Raw genomic sequence first — 16,696 nt, forward strand, 5'->3', positions numbered from 1 at the left:
TCGACTTTAGCCATTCCTATGCCTACTACTCTTCCTTGCCTGCTAAGCGTATAGTATACCTAGTCCGTAACTACAATAACCCTACCCTTACCACTGTAACTATTGTTTTAGAGGAGGAGGATAAGGAGGAGGATGTTACAAAGTAAGCGCGTTATACTCTAGTTAGTGTATTTGTTTTTGTTTTTATAATTAGATTATCTCTATAACGCGTCTATAATACGTTCGCGACGCGTCTGTAACGTGTCTGCCGCTCGTTTGCCTTAGGTTTGCCTGCCTACGTGTAAATTCTAAATTATTTATTTTTATACCCTTCCCTACCTCTTGTTTATAACTAGTCTATTATTGTAATATATGTCTCCCTATTCCTATTTAAACGTATTAAGTGCCTTAGTATTTTCTAGATTTTCTAATAGTTCTTAAGTTAGGGTATTATATCCCTTCTATTTTACTAATATATTATATCGGTTTCCTCTCCCCCTTACGTTTCTAGCTATAAGGATCGCTTCTACTTTATATTTTTCCTATAGTAGTCCTTCCTAGGAGAGTTCTAATACTAGGTCTAGTTAGAAATCTGATATATATTATAAAGGTAATAGGTTAGATATAGTACGCTTGACAAGATCAATATAGAAGGTAGGGTAGAGGCCCTAGGGAACATTTAGAGTCACTATTAGTAATGTCGGTACCGTGATTACCTTATACTTAGCGTTAACCTAATCGAGTTTACAGCTAGGGCGATTAGTTTTAATATTATATAAGGATAGCTATACTTTATCCCCTACCTTAAATCTCTTAGCTAGGCGTCGAGAACGATTAGCGTTTTTTTGCTAGCGCTACTATATATACACGATGGCGGCCTAGATCCATTCTATACCTTCTCTTAGGTAGTATAAGAAATTAGTAGCTCTTCCTTGTAAGGTCGAGGCAGGAGCGTCTAATAGGTCGATGAACTATATTAGGCTTATATTATAACTATAGAGGAGGTAGCTTACGCTTGTCCTAGTTACTATCGAGTCACGGTTATTAATTGTAAGCTAGTATATAGGTAGATGTTTAGGCTAGTCATACTATATAAAGGAAACTATAGTCTATAGGATAGTCTATACCTCCTAATTTACACGTTCTGTGCCTCTATCTATCTATAGATAATAGGCTATTAATAGTAGCTGCTCGATCCCAACAGTCTTATAGAAAGTGGTCTAAAACTGGCTAAGCTAGTCCGAACCGTGATTAGTGATAATTTGTATCGGAAATCTGTAAAACCGCCATTATACATCCTAGAACCGGAGCGCGCACGCCTCGGCTCCTATCGAGGATATAGCTTCGAGTTAGACGTACTTTGACAGCTGGTCGGTGATTACTATAAGGTACCGGGGAGAATTCTTGTCTTGTGCAGGGAGATCGACCATAAAATCGATAGAAATCTATTTCTAGAAGCGGTTGGTGATAGGTAGGGGCTAGAGGAGTCCTTGTTATAGTTAACGCGAAACCTTAGCCTTCTAATATATATAATAGTTCCTTGTAAATCTCTTTACGTCTAGAGATATAAAGTCCTAGTAATAGTCCTATTAGAGTATTTTAAATAACCTATTCCTCCCTAGATAGCCTAATATAAGGGAGTTATAGATACATTAAAGGATAGTAGTAGTAAGTAGTTCCTATATAGGGAGCTAAAGTCTACCCTAGAACTAGAAAGCACCCTACGTATTAAGGGAGTAGTCCATAATCTAGGTCTATACTATATTTGCTTCCTTTAGAAATTTTCAGGCCCTATCCTAGATAGCCTAGAGCTAGTATATATAATGTTTATCCTTGACAACTCCCTTATCTTATAAGGCTACTAGCTATTTGTCTATAAAAATGGTGCTCCCCTTTGGTAGGTAGGATGCTTTAGATGACATCGAGGAATCTGTTATATTTATCTAGATAGTAGGGAGAAGTTATACTATACGTTATACGTCTTCGGGAAAGTCTTGTTTACGACAGGACAGGGCGTTAGGGCGGGATACTTACGACCTAGGTCGGTAATAGAGCTTAAAGTGGAAGAGGGAGAGTATCTTAGCCTAGCGAGCTTGTTACTTATTGATTAAACGAGGCTAGGAAAAGTATTTAAGGTTTTTATAGTTAGTTAAGATCTAAAAGGGAGCTATAATACTATAGAGCTTGGCTAACTAGGCCTTTAGGTACAAGATAATTATAAGTAACTCCTTATTATAGATTATATAGTTCTATTTAGCCAGGGTTAGTTTTATAGAGTGGTAGGCTATAAGGTATAGAACCCTATCTTCTTCCTACTAGGATAGGCACCTTCCTAGCGCTATCCTAGAGTAATCTGCCTTAAGTACCGTCTCCCATTTAGGGTCCTATTATACGAGGATAGGTTCTAATATAAAGGCTATCTTAAAGGCGTCGAAGGCCTTCTGTTCCTTAATCTCTTACTGGAATGGGGTATTCTTATAGGTTAACTATATTAAGGGTTCTATCAGCCTGGAAAAGTTAGGGATAAAGTCTTAATAGAAATTAGCAAATCCTAGGAAGCTTTATACTCCCTAAACCTTCTATAGTACCTCCTACTTACAGATAGTAGCTAGCTTTTCAGGGTCTAGACAGACCTAGGCCCCTACCTTTATAATATAGCTAAGGTATTTGACTTCTTTTATAGTAAACGCGTACTTCTTAAGGTCTAGTATAAGTCTTACTTTTTATAACTCTTAGAATATATCCTTTACTTACCTTATATAATCTTTCCTACTACCCGAAGTATAAACTAAGATATTATTAAGATATACCGTTATAAAGTCTCTAAGCATTAGACCAAGAGCGTTATTAATATATTATTAGAAGATTACAGGTATACCTATAAGTCTAAAGGGATAGATAAGCCACTTAAAGAGGCCAAACCAGGTCTAGAATGCTATCAAATGTTCGTAGCCCTCTATAATCCGGATATAGTAGAAGGCTGCCTAGATATCTAACTTTATAAACCACTTAGCTCCGGCTAGGGAGCGAAGCGTTTCCTTAATAAGCAGGAGGGGGTATCGGTCTTACCTTATAATCTTGTTTAGCGCTTGATAGTTAATATAGAACCTTTAACCTCTATCTGCTTTCTTTACTAAGAGGATAGGGGCAGCGGCCGAAGAGAAGCTAGCTTAGATCTATCCCTTATCTAGTAAGTTAACGACTTGCTTTTGGACTTCTAATAAATGATCCTATAGCATGTTGTAGAGAGGTCCCTAAGGGAGTTTAAGGATCTTTCTGTCTAGGCCCTCCTTTAATTTGATGTAATGATTGGCCGCGCTATAATATGGGGGAAGTCTGCTAGCTTTCTCCTTGTTAAAGAGGTCGGCAAAGTTACGAAGTTCGTCTAGTAAGGTAACCTCTGACTCTATACTAGGCCCTAGTTAGGTACCCCTATTCCCTATATTTTCTCTGTCAAATTGGTATCTTGATTCTAGAATAGTTATTATTTCCTAGATACTAGTAACTAGGAAGGTGTCGGAAGTCTTCTTTTTCTATACCCTTTAAACTATGCTTATAAAGACTATACCTATAATTTGGGAGATTCCTATCTATCTTATTTATAAAGAGATCTTATAGATAAGTAATCCTAGTTATATCCTGATTTTAAGAATGCCTATATATATATCTAATCTAACCTCCTAGTATTTTATCTATAGAAGACCTAGTATAATGTTATATACAAGTCCTAGGACTATATAAAACGCGGCCTAACTCTCCTAGCCATCGATATCTATCGTAATACAGGCTATCCAAGTAATCTTCTAGTCCTGTTATAGCCTAGTTATAGTCCTAAGGGTATATATAGTAGGCAAACTAATCTACTCGATTCCGAGCTTCTAGTACATTCTCTTGCTAATAATACTATAGCTAGAATATCTATTATCTACTTAAGTATTTATAAAGCCGGTAGAGTTAAGGAAGATTAGAATGAGAAAAGGAAGTCTATCCATTCTTTTACTAATCTCTATAAACTCGTCTTCTAGGTGGTCGTAGTCTTCTAGCCCCCTCGTAAGACTTTGCTTAGGGGCTACTCTTTTCCCTACTTACCGTCTTCTTCGTTAGACAGGTCGTCGTCTTCCTTCTAATCCTTAGCCTCTAAGGCATTAATATCAGTTCTTGGCTAGTTCTACTATACCGGCCTTAAAGTAGAGGCAAAGTGACACTTAGTAATAAAGTGACCTTTCTACCTATACTAGATATATACTCTAGCTACCTATCGGGCTATACGTACTTCTAGACTAACCTATTTCGCCTATAGGGCATTACCTTTACGTTTTCCTGCCCTGTCCTTATTAGGTCCCTTCCTCTATAGGTTAGTATATAATAAGTTAATTCCAGTTATCGGTATATCTCCTTCTATATCCTTCTCTCTCTACAGTTCGGGTATTGCCTACTACCTCTATATCTACTAATACTTGTCACTAAGCTAAAGAGCCTTAAGATCTATAGCAATTTTATAATATTTCTCGACCGCCATTATATAATTATCCTAGGGAATCCCTCGTCTGACCGCTATATATTTAAGTTTCAGAGAGAGATATTATTATAATTTGATTAGGCGTAGCTCGTTACTCTAAAGGAGACTACCTGCCTTCGATAGCTTGGCCTTAAACCGAACAATAAAGGTAGTAAACGGTTCATTATCTCTCTATCAAAGGAATTCTAGTTCTAATAGAGCTACTATCTTCTTATAAGGGTTAGAGAAGATGCTCTCGAGATATTAAAGGAACTTAGTTAGGTTATACCTAACTTTTAGGCCTATAGATTTATAGTAGGCCGTAACCCGAGTCTATACCTAGCATATAAGGTTTCCCTAGATAAAGACCTATTAGTTATAATTAAAGCTAATAAAATCTCTATTAGCTATAAGGATATATTCTATTATACTCTTCTATACTATAAAGAGTTCCTTTTTACCGTCGAAAGGTTAACTAGTTAGGAGACGCTTCTACTATAGCTGCTAAGCTTTAAGGGGCACCCTAGCCGACTTAGGGGTTAGGATAGGTTAGGTTTAGGATGCTTAGAGAGTATCGATCGTCACGTTCTACTGTTCTACTACTACTTAAAGGGAGTAGACAAGCTCCTATAATTCCGCTAAGCCCAAGGGCCTATATGCCATTGAATCCGTCATGACTACATTATTAATAACTCCCTTAGGGAGTTACTACCAGTAGAAGGTAGTCAAAATGTAATGTACTAGCCTTATAGCAACTATAGATAAGCGTATAATATTCTATTTAACTACCTTAGGGAGGAAAAAGAGAAAGAATATAAGAGTTGTACAGAGGGGCGCCTTTTAAGTATATACGTTGTAACCTAGGTAGGGCCCGGTTAGGCTCCGGGTTGGGCCCTAACTGGGCCTTGGCCGCGTGTCTACCGGACGAGTTACGAACGAGCAACAAACGCTCTACGGACCTGTGGGGCGTGGGTGAGTAGGGTAGGGTAGGTCTGTTCTGTGCCTGGGTAAAGCCTGGGCATTGTCTAGCCCGGGTGTAGCCTAGGCCTATAATAAGAAGTCTAAAAGAGTCGAGTATAATAGAGCGATTCCTTTAAAGCTATAGATTAAATATAGCTATTATAGTCGTAGTATTAATAGTATTATTAGTTTTAATTGTAATAATAATAAGATAATACCTCTTATGCTTGAATAAATAGATGACTTGTCGGGTATGCTTGTTATAAGTACTATAACTGCTAGTAGGTCGACTCTTGCTTCTATAATACCTCGAAAGTATAAGCACGCTAAAGCTTCTAAACTAGCTTCTAAACTATAAGTGTTTCTATTATTTCCATTTGATTGATTTTATACCGGTTTTGTGGTTTTCTAGCGATTCTAGTGATTTAAGCGGGTTCGTGTAGTTTAGTTTCTTCTGGTTGATTTAATAGCGACTCTATTATAGTTTCTAGCGCTCTACTAGTCACGTCTAGATCATTTAGGCTAACTAAATATAGCGATATCGAAGCTAGTAAGCTTTATAAGGTGCCCTATAGAATATATATATAGTTAGCTTTAGTAGGATGTTCTTTCGGCAAATGTCGCGATCATTCTAGTACTAGCTCCTACTACTACTATTATACCTATAGTTCCTATAAGTATAAGAAGATATACGCTAATTGCCTATATATCTAATAGCTTTTATAATACCTATACCAACTATATTAGTAGTCCTACTTCTTACGTTAGGTCGGCAAAGAATTTGACAAAGGCCCTATTAGATAGAGCTAAGGCTTCTATAAGTCTCTAGATCCTAAACCTCTACCCCTAACGTATAGGCAAATCGCTAATAGTTATATATGGGATCTTAAGAAGTTATATATAGTCCTTTAGAGTGACTTAAAACGCGCTAGTGTAGACGATACAGAGGAGTACAAGCTTAATAAGGCTAAACTCGTACGTTTTACAAAGATCGCCTACTCTATATACGACATCTTCTACTAGTTAGCTAAGATTAAGGAGGCTCGTAATACTCGCGTTAGCACATCTGATAACACGTCAGGCGCTATATTGTCGCCTAGCCAAGATAAAGGCAAAGGCAAGGCTATTAATCTCGGCGACGGCTAATAGTAGTAGATAAGGAGTATTAGGCGGTATTTTAGTTAACGAATTTGACTTATTTTCTACCCCCTAGTTATATAAGCCTGTGACTAACATCTTAAAGATTAAGGAGAGCCCTCTAGCGCTTAAAGGCTTACCAGCTAAGTTATTTAGTAAGCCTATCTACTAGCATCTAACTAGTTAATAGATATATAGCTTTAAACGTTCCTTTCGCCGCTTCCTAGTATAACCATATATTATAGATATCTATATACTATAGGCAAGTATTAATACATTCGTTCTTGGCTATTACTAGTCAAATAGTTTACTAATTGTTATAATAGATGTTCTAGGGTTCCCCGAGCTTAAGATCGATATCTGTAAATAGCCTTTTAAGTACTATAGCCTCTCTTGCTATAAGGGAGAGCGTTAGAAGTTCTACTTTAGTACTTGACGTTATAATAGTATCCTAGTACGACGCCTTTTACGTAATAGGACCTCCGAATGGGAAGAAAATATATCTCTATAACGAATACCGTGTATCTAGATCATCTACGTATAACGCGTCCCTAGCGATTATAAGCGTTAACCTATCTAGCGCTCGCTTACCTTTATATTAGATTGACAGGCAAGGGCTCCTAAATAGATATCTTACTACTTACCGTGCCTCTGACAAGTGGTCTGGTCCTAGGTTAGTTAGGTATTAAGAGAGTACTAAATAGGCATATATAACATCTAGACATAGTATAACTATATAGTATAGGATCGATCCGACAAGCTTCTAATACTCTTTAATCTATATATTAGTAACGCTCCCTTTAAACTTCTTAAGTTCTTTATAGCTTAAGGGAGTTAGCTTATATATACTAGGCACGTTTAGTCTATATCTTCTTACTACCTTTCTAATATATTAGTTATAGACTAACCATATCTTATACGTAGGTCAGTCTTGAATCACCCTAATACTAAGGAACTAACTGACATTACCCTGCTCGTAGACGTCGTATCAAGCTTTAATTCTTTCTATCACCCGCTCGGCCGCTATAGCGTTACTTTTATAAAAGAAGACCAAGAAGTTATTGATATAGAAGATCAGGATAACTTGTTTGTCATAGCTTAGGAAGAGGCACTTCTCTTCGCCTAATAGTTCTATACCTAGATCTGACAACATTTTATAGAACTCTTTATACTATAAGAGTAACAAGTCTCTTAAGCCGTATAGAGCTCTTTATAACTCTATACATTTCCCTAGCTACTTGAATCCTTCTAGCAATTCGTAGACGATAGGATCGTCTTCCGGTCGTTCGGCATTAAGGAACACTTATACTACATTAAACTGCTTGACTTCCAAGTCGAAATACGTAGTAATCGCTATTATTATATAAAACGACTACGCTACTAGAGTAGCTATATATGTACTTTCCACTAAGCTAATATCTCATAGATCTCCTTATATATAGATCCTTACCTTATACTTCTCTAAGAAACCGTTCTTATTAAACTTATATATAAAGACCTATTTTAATGGTATAGGTTACGCTTTTGCCTACTTATGTAGTACGATCTTTTACGTTCCCCTGCTCTCTAAGTTACGTATCTCCTCACAAGCTATATCTCTAAACTATTGTCCTAACAAGTAATTATATAGGTCTCGCTAGTTAGTAGGAACACGGATAAGATCGTTAATATACTAACGTAGCTTATTTAAGGCTACTTTAAGATATATAGCATCCTTCTATCGTATAGTGGTGGTAAATACTATATATACCGTTCGAATGCTCTAATCTTCTAAGTAAGCTTCCTATTAATTAGGTAGGTAAGTCTTATAGAACTGTCGCTAGAGTTCCTTTATTACGTAGATAAAGGAGTAGTAGTAATTGACCTTCTCCTTATTTTATAGCCTTTCGCTTGACTAGATAGGGTCCCTAGGCTTACAAGCCCTCCTCCTACCTCTGCCTCTCCTTGTAGGAGGTTACTAAGTAGCTTTTCCTTCGTTTCTACCTTCTATAGGATATATTAGCTAATCCGGACTTCGCTTAACGCTCTACTCCTCTAGCCTAGCTAGGTACGATATATCGGTAGTACCGTCCCTAGCTTCTAGCTCTTCTATCTACTCGTTATATACACTAGATTCTTTTATAGAAGGTATTCCTCTGTTAGATTCGATAGCTTCCCTACTTTCCTTAGCGTCTAGTTAACTAGCTAGCGACTAGGAAGGCCCTAATTTAAACCCTCTTACTTCCTAGTAGATATCCCCTTTACTAGCCGGCATAGGGCAAGTTACCAAGGGCTTAGGCATATATTTAGGGGTCAAGAGTCCTCTAAAGCTCTCTATCCATTTGGTAAGTTTATCTATTACTTATATCTCTACTATAAGAGTCTCTAGAACTAATTATTTACTTATAGGCTACGTATTAGAGAGCTCCCTTACCCCTAAGTCTTGACCTTATTAGAGAGGTTAGCCTATCGCCAGACTCTCTTATAATAGAGGTAGCCAAGCTACTATAATAGAGTCTTCTACTAGTTGTTAGGTCTATTATAACGCTTCCTAGAGAAAGTTGGTATCCTAGGAATTTTTGCTAAGATTGAATTAATTGACTTCCTAGCTTATTACTACTAGCAACGACTCTATTGGCTACTCTTTACCTAGATAGTGGAAAGTCTTCTTATTAAAGCGAACGTTACAAGTTATAATGACCCTATCGAGCTTAGGTATCTAAATATAATGGATATTAGATACGTAATATCTTATAAGATACCCTATTAGCCTATATAGTAGTATCTTAAAGTCCTTTATATGCTACTTAGCTTCCTTATCCTTATAGAGGATATATACCTAGTATCTATATATAAAGATGCTACTCTAATCTAGGTATAAGTCGCTAGTTAACGTAATTATCAAGCTAGGTTTATACTAGCGAAAATACTATCTAAACTAGCTATAGAGCACTTTGTTAGGAGTTCCAAATAAGTAAGTACGGCTTAGGCTTATCGCGTATAAGTACGCTACCGCTTATACGCTTTCTAACTAGAGCTTTATGGATAGATTTATACTATTAAGCATCTTAATTAAGCGTAAGATCAGTTCTTGCCCTACTTGCTCTACTAGACTATTAGGCTTATAGGTATACAAAGATAAGAGTTTAAGATTAATACCACTTTCTATAGCCTAAGTCTAGTAGCATGTTAGTACCTGCCTTACTAAACTAACCGTCATAGTATCGTTATCCTACTTAATCTTGTAGATAGCAAGCCTATATTAGCGTCTTACCTAGCTCTTGAAATTCTAGATAACTCCTATAATCTAGTCTAACGACTTTGTTATTAGGAGGAAAGGGAAGAGCTTCCTACTATACTCGTTAATAATTACAAGTAGCTATCGCGATCTATTAATCGCTTTAAGATAGTTAAATAGATCCTAGGCTACTTGCTAGAATAGGCACGTAGACTTCTACTTAGGTAGTGTTTTCCTAGGGATTACCTTACTTACGTAAGTACAAACGTAACTCTTGTACTTAATATATACCATCCCCTTAATATAGACGTTTCTAGCGTTATTAACAAGCGCTTTTAACGCTTCTAGTCTAAGGTAGCTAGCTCTTAAGTGCTAAAGATCTTTAGTATCCTCTCTTATAGTAGGTAATACTTACGTCTAGGACCTTTTACCGTATATAGTAAATACATTCTATAAGAACATATAAACGTTTATAATACCTGCTTTACTAATTAAGATATAGTCTAGGAAGCTCAAGTAATAGAAAAGTAGCTTATTTTCGAGGAAGGTAAGATTGTACTTACGTTCTAACTTATGGAGGATAATATTATTTCCTAGTATTCTAAAACGTAATAAGTAGTGTAAGCTATAATACTAAATGCCTACCTTAAGTAATAGAGCTTCTAAAATAATATTAATATAGAATCCTTTAATAATAGTGATATCCTTAAACGTTAGGCTCTTGGTATACGGTCTACGTAGTCTATCTAGAACGTTCTCGATCACCTAAGTGCCCCTCTTACTAATAGGGAAGGTCGTCGTACCTGCTTTAACGAACTTAGGATCTTCTACCTTGACGAACGTCCTAGGTAAAAGGAACTTCTTATCGTTAACCAAGTAGGTCGCGCTATATAAGTCTAGTAAAGTACTTTTCGAAAGAGGATGATACTATAGAGCGACGGTACTAAACGCCCTATAGTAAGTCGAAAGCTTACTAAGTAGTTAAGGGCTAATAATTGATATATTAAGGGAACTAGGGTATCCTGCCTTTGATTACCTAGAATAAGATAGCTCCCCCTACTTAGCGATAAGTTAGCTTTTTAGTCTGGCCTACTTCGGCTTATCAAGCTCCTAGCAAATCCTCTTATACTCTTTATTAAAAAGGTACAAGCGTTACTTGTTACTATAGACAGCTTACTTAAGTATATAGTAGTCTATTAGATCTTATAGATATCTTAGACGCTTATAGGGACATCTCGTATTATACTACTAACCGCTATAAGAGTCTCTACACAAGTCTCCGCCTCTCTCCTTACCGCTCTTCTAAGCTATAGGAAGTATTAGTATATAAGTTATCAAGAAGATTCTATACTTCTAAGAGACTCTAGGTTATACGTTATTATTAATTAGGATCTTAGCTATTATAACAAAGGTACTAAGCTCTAGAAGTAGCTATCTTATACTATTAGTAAGCTTGATTTCTATCCTTTTATTTGCTACCTAAATTAGTAGGATATATATAATAATAGTATTAAGAAAGGTATAAAGTCCTTATATACCTTATACTTCTAGAATATTATATTAGATAGCTTGCTAGAAGGTAATATTAAAGTTATAAATCCAGCGCTATAGATTAACTCCTAAACGCTTAGCTATATTAAGACTAGTTATATATTATATAGTAACTATTATATAAAGTATTATAATAAATAGTATAAGTATAGAGCAAAGCGCCTAGATAATCCCTTTAATAAGGTTAATATCCTTCTTCCTATATACTTTAGTAGCTTTATAAAGTTTAGGATCTATAGTATATACTAGCTAGCATTATAGCTATCCTATCTACTTACTAACGTCTATAATATATATAATATCCTTATAAAAGGAGTCTTATAATTATATAAATTCGGCTATAATAGCTATATTAGAAGGCATTAAATCTATAGATATCAAAGGTAATAATCCTTCTTAGAGTTACTCCTAGGAAGCTAGGATAAGGTTATCTCTAGCTTACTTATAGGTTAGATACTATAGAACTTCTAGATCTAGCTTATAGTCACTATCAAGGTTAATAAATCCCTATATACTAGCAAATTTAACCTATAACTATAGTTCAATATACTATAAGTTTTAGGAACTAGGCCCTATAAGGTATATAGAAGTCTTAACTAGGATCTTAAGCATAATAGACACGTCATCAAAAGCGTATTAAAGCAGGGTAAGAGAGTTCGTAACCAAAGAAAGAAGCTACTACTAATATTAAAGATACGTCGGCAGAGGAGTAGTCAAGGCGCCAGGCTTATAACTACCGAACGTAGTAGGAGCTCCGGGAGCGTTGAAAGCAGTCTGTAGTAGGTGGCTATACGAAGGAGATAGTGCCTTGTTAAACTATCTACAAAGGAGACAAAACGACTGATATTTATAGACAAAGGAACTGGCCAATGCGTTGGCAACGACGCCTTATACGCTGTGGCACGTATGTGGCTAATACTCTTAGAAGCTCCACAGCTTCTGACACCATACAAGACCAAGATCCTGATTGCCCTCATCTGGCCGTGACTCAATCCAGCCCCGTAGCCCCGGGGGGAAAGTTGCTTCTCGTGGGTGAGAGATCCAGTGAACTGGGCTGGGAGGCTACCGTAGGATTAAGGTTAATCCGGGAAACGAGAAGTTGGGCTGAGACTTGACTGACCGCCTAGCCTTTTTTCAATGTTCCCCGACAATAATTAAGATAGAGCTGTTGCTTCTACCCTTTGATGACCACATTTCCCGTCGCGTAATCCGTAATTCTCGGTCCACTCGTTTCTCCCTCGATGTCTCTTCATCGTCTTGTATTTTCATGCCGTCCACCCGCCGATCGGCTTGTCTTCCGTACAAGCATCAGAATGGCATCCACCATAGCAGGCGCGTCCGGGCGCGTGTACGTCCAAGGCGAGTCGCTTCGTCGCCACTGCGAGGACCCCAAGTTCAGCATCTTCAAAGCCGAGTGCGTCTCAATCTCCATAACTTCACCTAACAGTTTGCACTTTCTAACTATCTTATTCAGATCCGGAAATGAGTCTTTTGTTCTTAAGCGCGTATCTCGGCCATTCTACGATCTATCGCAACGCTTGGCAGCCGAATTTGCTGGCTCTCGTCGGCTTCGAATACATGTCGATTCCAACCAGGAAGAAGGCATTCTCTTCTATCCCTACTTCAGAGACACCCTACTCTCGTTGATCCAGAGAGATCCGGATTTTCCCGTAATAGAACGAAAGAAAATCCTCCGACGCGTAGGAGAGGCATTACAAGAACTTCATAACAAAAACTGGATCCATATCGGTAAACCCATATCGTCTCAGAATTGGCACTCAAACTTCCAAACATCCGATTTAACTAATTAATTACCCTCGGTAGACGTGAAACCCGATAATGTTTTGGTCAACTGGGCTTGCGACCACAATGGGAACAAAACAGTTTCTGAAGTGGTCCTAGGTGACTTTGATATCGCTTTCAAATCAGAAGATGGACGGCCACGTCAAACCCCTTATGCAATAGGGAATGTCACGTGGCGGAGCCCAGAGGGCCAGACAGGAAGGGGTGTGACGAAGGCATCCGACATATTCTCATTTGGCCTAGTGGTAAGTGGGCCATATTGACTTCCGAGAACTAACGCTGAACCCCGTTTATAGTGCATATATGTCCTTGGGGGTGCGGACTTGCTGCTCTTAGACGATTACCAGGAGCTGGCGAAGCATGGTATAAGCCCAGAACAAGAGATCTTGGTTCGACACTTTTCTTATTTCGGACCTGTGACCGAAGGGCTCCTCAGGCAAGTTGATAGTGAGGATTGGTGTAACGCTTTAAAGGGAGCGTCAGAAATGGCCGAGGTGGCAGTGAAGGAACAGCCGGAACTTAGATTCGAGTGGTGGGGGAAGGAGCTTGGTCCCGAGGCACAAAACATGATATCTGGAATGACAAAAATGGATCCGATGGCTAGAATGACGATAGATGAAGTCTTGGCGCATCCATGGTGGGAGGAAGTAGACTGATTAGTCCGCAGTTGTTGGAAGCGCAGCATTCTTCGGGTATACTGCAAATGGGATGCGCGAGACGATCGCACGTTGGCAATTCAAGGACCCGCGATGTCGGTGCATCGCAATGGCTGAGGGGTATCCCACCTTACGCAGGGCAGGATGGTGTGGTTTGTTTGCCTGGGAACGAGCACCCCTAGGGTGCAACTGGGTATAAAATTGGCGCCTGAGTGGCCGAGAACATGTATGTAATTATCTCTTTTCTTCCTCAGGCATTGGGCACCGTTTCTTTCCAAACATATAGGTATATACCTTAGCCATCTGAGCCTGCCATGCCCACAACCAATCAAGTCATTCTCTTCTCGCCGCGAGTTTCCCTGCCATTTCCTGGTGCTCGCAAAAAAAAAAAAAAAAAAAAATGGCACAGCCAAGCTGCATGATCGAGACGGTGACGGCGATACTCATCTCTCAATGGAGGGTGACGTTAATACGACACTCCTGCTTAGAGCCATGCTAAGTTGCTTTGGCCGCGATTGGGCACGCACAGGGCCAATCTTGCAACCTGTAACAAGTGACAGTACTCGAATGGATGTATATACATACATACATAGGTACCTAAGTACGTAGCTTATGTACCTTACAGTTCTGTTCCGGGTTGTCATATTACGGATCCGTACTCCCAAGTCTGGTTGGCCCGCCTTCAGCCTTATCCAGCCCAACATTGATTTTGCTACGAAAGGTGCAATGTCTACAGGCATACCTTTCAGCTCGTCCATACGTTAGCTCGACCGTCCGCGAGCTGTAAAAAGAAAGGCGGAACTGCGGTATCTTGCTACGTTTATCCAACCGGACGACGCGTAAGTGCAGCGGCATGGAAGGTCTCAACCGCGAGTTCAACGGCGAGCCTGTAAAGGAACTATCGACCCACGAAGCTCCGTTGCGAAAGCGTCCTGGAGACCTCCCACTAAACGAGCACTTTGAGATGCTCTGGCAGCCAACAGATCGATCAACGCAGTCTTGTAGCCGAGGGCTGTCAAGCATTGACGCACGCGGGTCTTTGTCCGCATTGCATAACCGTGGAAATGTCGAGAATGTCGGCAGCCAACATCTAAGGTAAGTGCACTTCTAGTTCTATCTAGTTCTTCAATCGCCAAGTCCTCCCGTCTTTGCATCGGCTGTTCTGGTGCTTCGGCATCTAATTCGGCCCAAACCACCCGCGGCTCAACACATCGAACAACTTACCAACATTTCCTTGTCCCCAGGCCATCACAATCGCGAGACGACTTGGTCCTTTCCCAGCTGCAACGGAGCAAAGAGAAGGAGCTGGAGCAGAGGTATCAGCGGGAAATGGATGAGCTACGGGCTCAGCTTCGAGAAGCCAACCATCGTGCCAAGCAGGCAGAGCGCGCAGTTGATCAACTGGCACGAGAACTCGCCGTCAAATCCAACGAGATAACAGCCACCGTTGGCGGTAACTTGGCGGAAATGATTGACGCTCTGAAGACAGAGAACAAGGGCCTCAAGAGAGAGCTCGACGAAGCACGATCCCACATCTTCAGCCTCCAGCCCTACCGGAAGGACCTGACGCCGAAGGAGGTTGGCCAGGTACACAAACCACCACCGTTTTTAAAGGCCAAGAGCGCGGCTGAACATTTGGATGCAGGACTTTGATGACCTAGTACATGGCATTACCGACTGGATCTCAAGCTTCATGGATCCAATCCTTGATGACGAAAACAAGAGAAACGGCGTCGTGGAGGCGGCTAAGAAACGGCCAGCAGACATTCAAAAGCTGAGAATGTATCTGCGCAGCGAAGCCGATTTGGCCTATGGGTGTATGTTCCCCGAGACAGACGTCGACATCCTGATTGCGGTTACGATGCGCTGGCTGCAAGACCAAATCTTCCAGAGGATCCTCTTCGGTCTGGTCCCTGAGGCCGTCGAGATCATCAGTTTCGTGGAGGGGTCGATGCAGACCAACGTAGAACCCAAACGAGGTGGGTGGTCGCCGAGCTGTTTCTCATGTGGCAAAACAGAGTGCAATTGCCTTGGTAATTACTGACTGGCCACTTCCCAAGACCTCTTCGCGCTGCGCACATGGAGGGCCGAGGCGCTCAACGCCCTCATCTGTTCACCTGACTATCAGCAAGCACGACTTGGACGAATCCGAGAACTGACAGCCGACGTCGCATCCCTGTTCAAAGTGTTCAACCACGACAAAGACTGGAACAGGCTCTGCCATGCGTGCCAAGAGAGCATCATCAAGCCCGCTTTGAAGCTCCATGAAAAACTGATGACCTCGACGCATCACTTCTACCTCGACCTGAACCCATATATCGTGTGGAACAGCCAGCAAGAGCTCGAGATGAGCCCGGAGTTCCTGCAGGACCTGCCCAAGCTCAAGTGCGAGAACATTCTGCAGAACCGCAGGCCGTTCGGCGTAGCCAAGCTGGAGCCCCGGCCGAGCAAACAGCAACTATACAAAGAGCTACTCAACGTCGCCACGGTCGTGCCGGCGCTGTACATGAGGAAGGTTGGCAAGGGTGACAATATCAAGGAGCCCACAGTGGTGAGGATGCAGCACGTCTTGGTCGCCTGGGGACCGGAGGAAAAGAGGAAGAGGTTCTTGGCCAACGGGGAGCGCACCCTGTTGCACCAGTTGTGCTTCACACGGCGCAACAGGCAGGAGCGAGCACAGGAGGGAGACGGCTGAACGCCGTGGATTAAATCTGCCCTGGAATAGTCAGACTCCGGAACTCTGGACTTTGTTTACATAATTATCAAGTGCTGAACTTCCTGTTCTGAGCGCCATGTTTGGGTGAGTCTCGACAGTGCGGTGCGCTTGGTCACAGCCAGTTATTACATCGACCATTGTCGCGAGAACGGCGGGCTCTTGTTCGAAGACCACCTGCT

General features: G+C 40.4%; 3 protein-coding genes across 3 annotated transcripts; 2 read left to right on the forward strand and 1 right to left on the reverse strand.

The window, feature by feature from the left end:
• Positions 1–2,618: 2,618 nt before the first annotated feature.
• Positions 2,619–3,976, reverse strand: MYCTH_71609 (uncharacterized protein; the record flags this gene model as incomplete). Its single annotated transcript, XM_003667259.1, has 2 exons — positions 2,734–3,976; positions 2,619–2,694 (listed from the first exon to the last, which is right to left on the reverse strand). Coding segments are annotated over exons 1-2 (153 nt in total), but the record flags the coding sequence as incomplete, so codon positions are not given.
• Positions 3,977–12,496: 8,520 nt separating this feature from the next.
• MYCTH_2312992 (uncharacterized protein) lies at positions 12,497–14,180 on the forward strand. The gene is made up of 4 exons (XM_003667260.1): positions 12,497–12,756; positions 12,817–13,091; positions 13,167–13,390; positions 13,442–14,180. Exons 1-4 carry the CDS (start codon positions 12,656–12,658, stop codon positions 13,799–13,801), a joined length of 960 nt encoding a protein of 319 aa, XP_003667308.1. The 5' UTR covers positions 12,497–12,655; the 3' UTR covers positions 13,802–14,180.
• A 474-nt stretch (positions 14,181–14,654) lies between these two features.
• Positions 14,655–16,496, forward strand: MYCTH_2113928 (uncharacterized protein; the record flags this gene model as incomplete). The annotated part of the gene is made up of 4 exons (XM_003667261.1): positions 14,655–14,896; positions 15,046–15,388; positions 15,447–15,780; positions 15,862–16,496. The coding sequence occupies 4 exons, from the start codon at positions 14,655–14,657 to the stop codon at positions 16,494–16,496; spliced, it is 1,554 nt and encodes a 517-aa protein (XP_003667309.1).
• Between the last annotated feature and the right edge of the window lie 200 nt (positions 16,497–16,696).

This window comes from Thermothelomyces thermophilus, chromosome 7 (assembly GCF_000226095.1).
Source record: "Thermothelomyces thermophilus ATCC 42464 chromosome 7, complete sequence".
Classification (NCBI taxonomy): Eukaryota; Fungi; Ascomycota; class Sordariomycetes; order Sordariales; family Chaetomiaceae; genus Thermothelomyces; species Thermothelomyces thermophilus.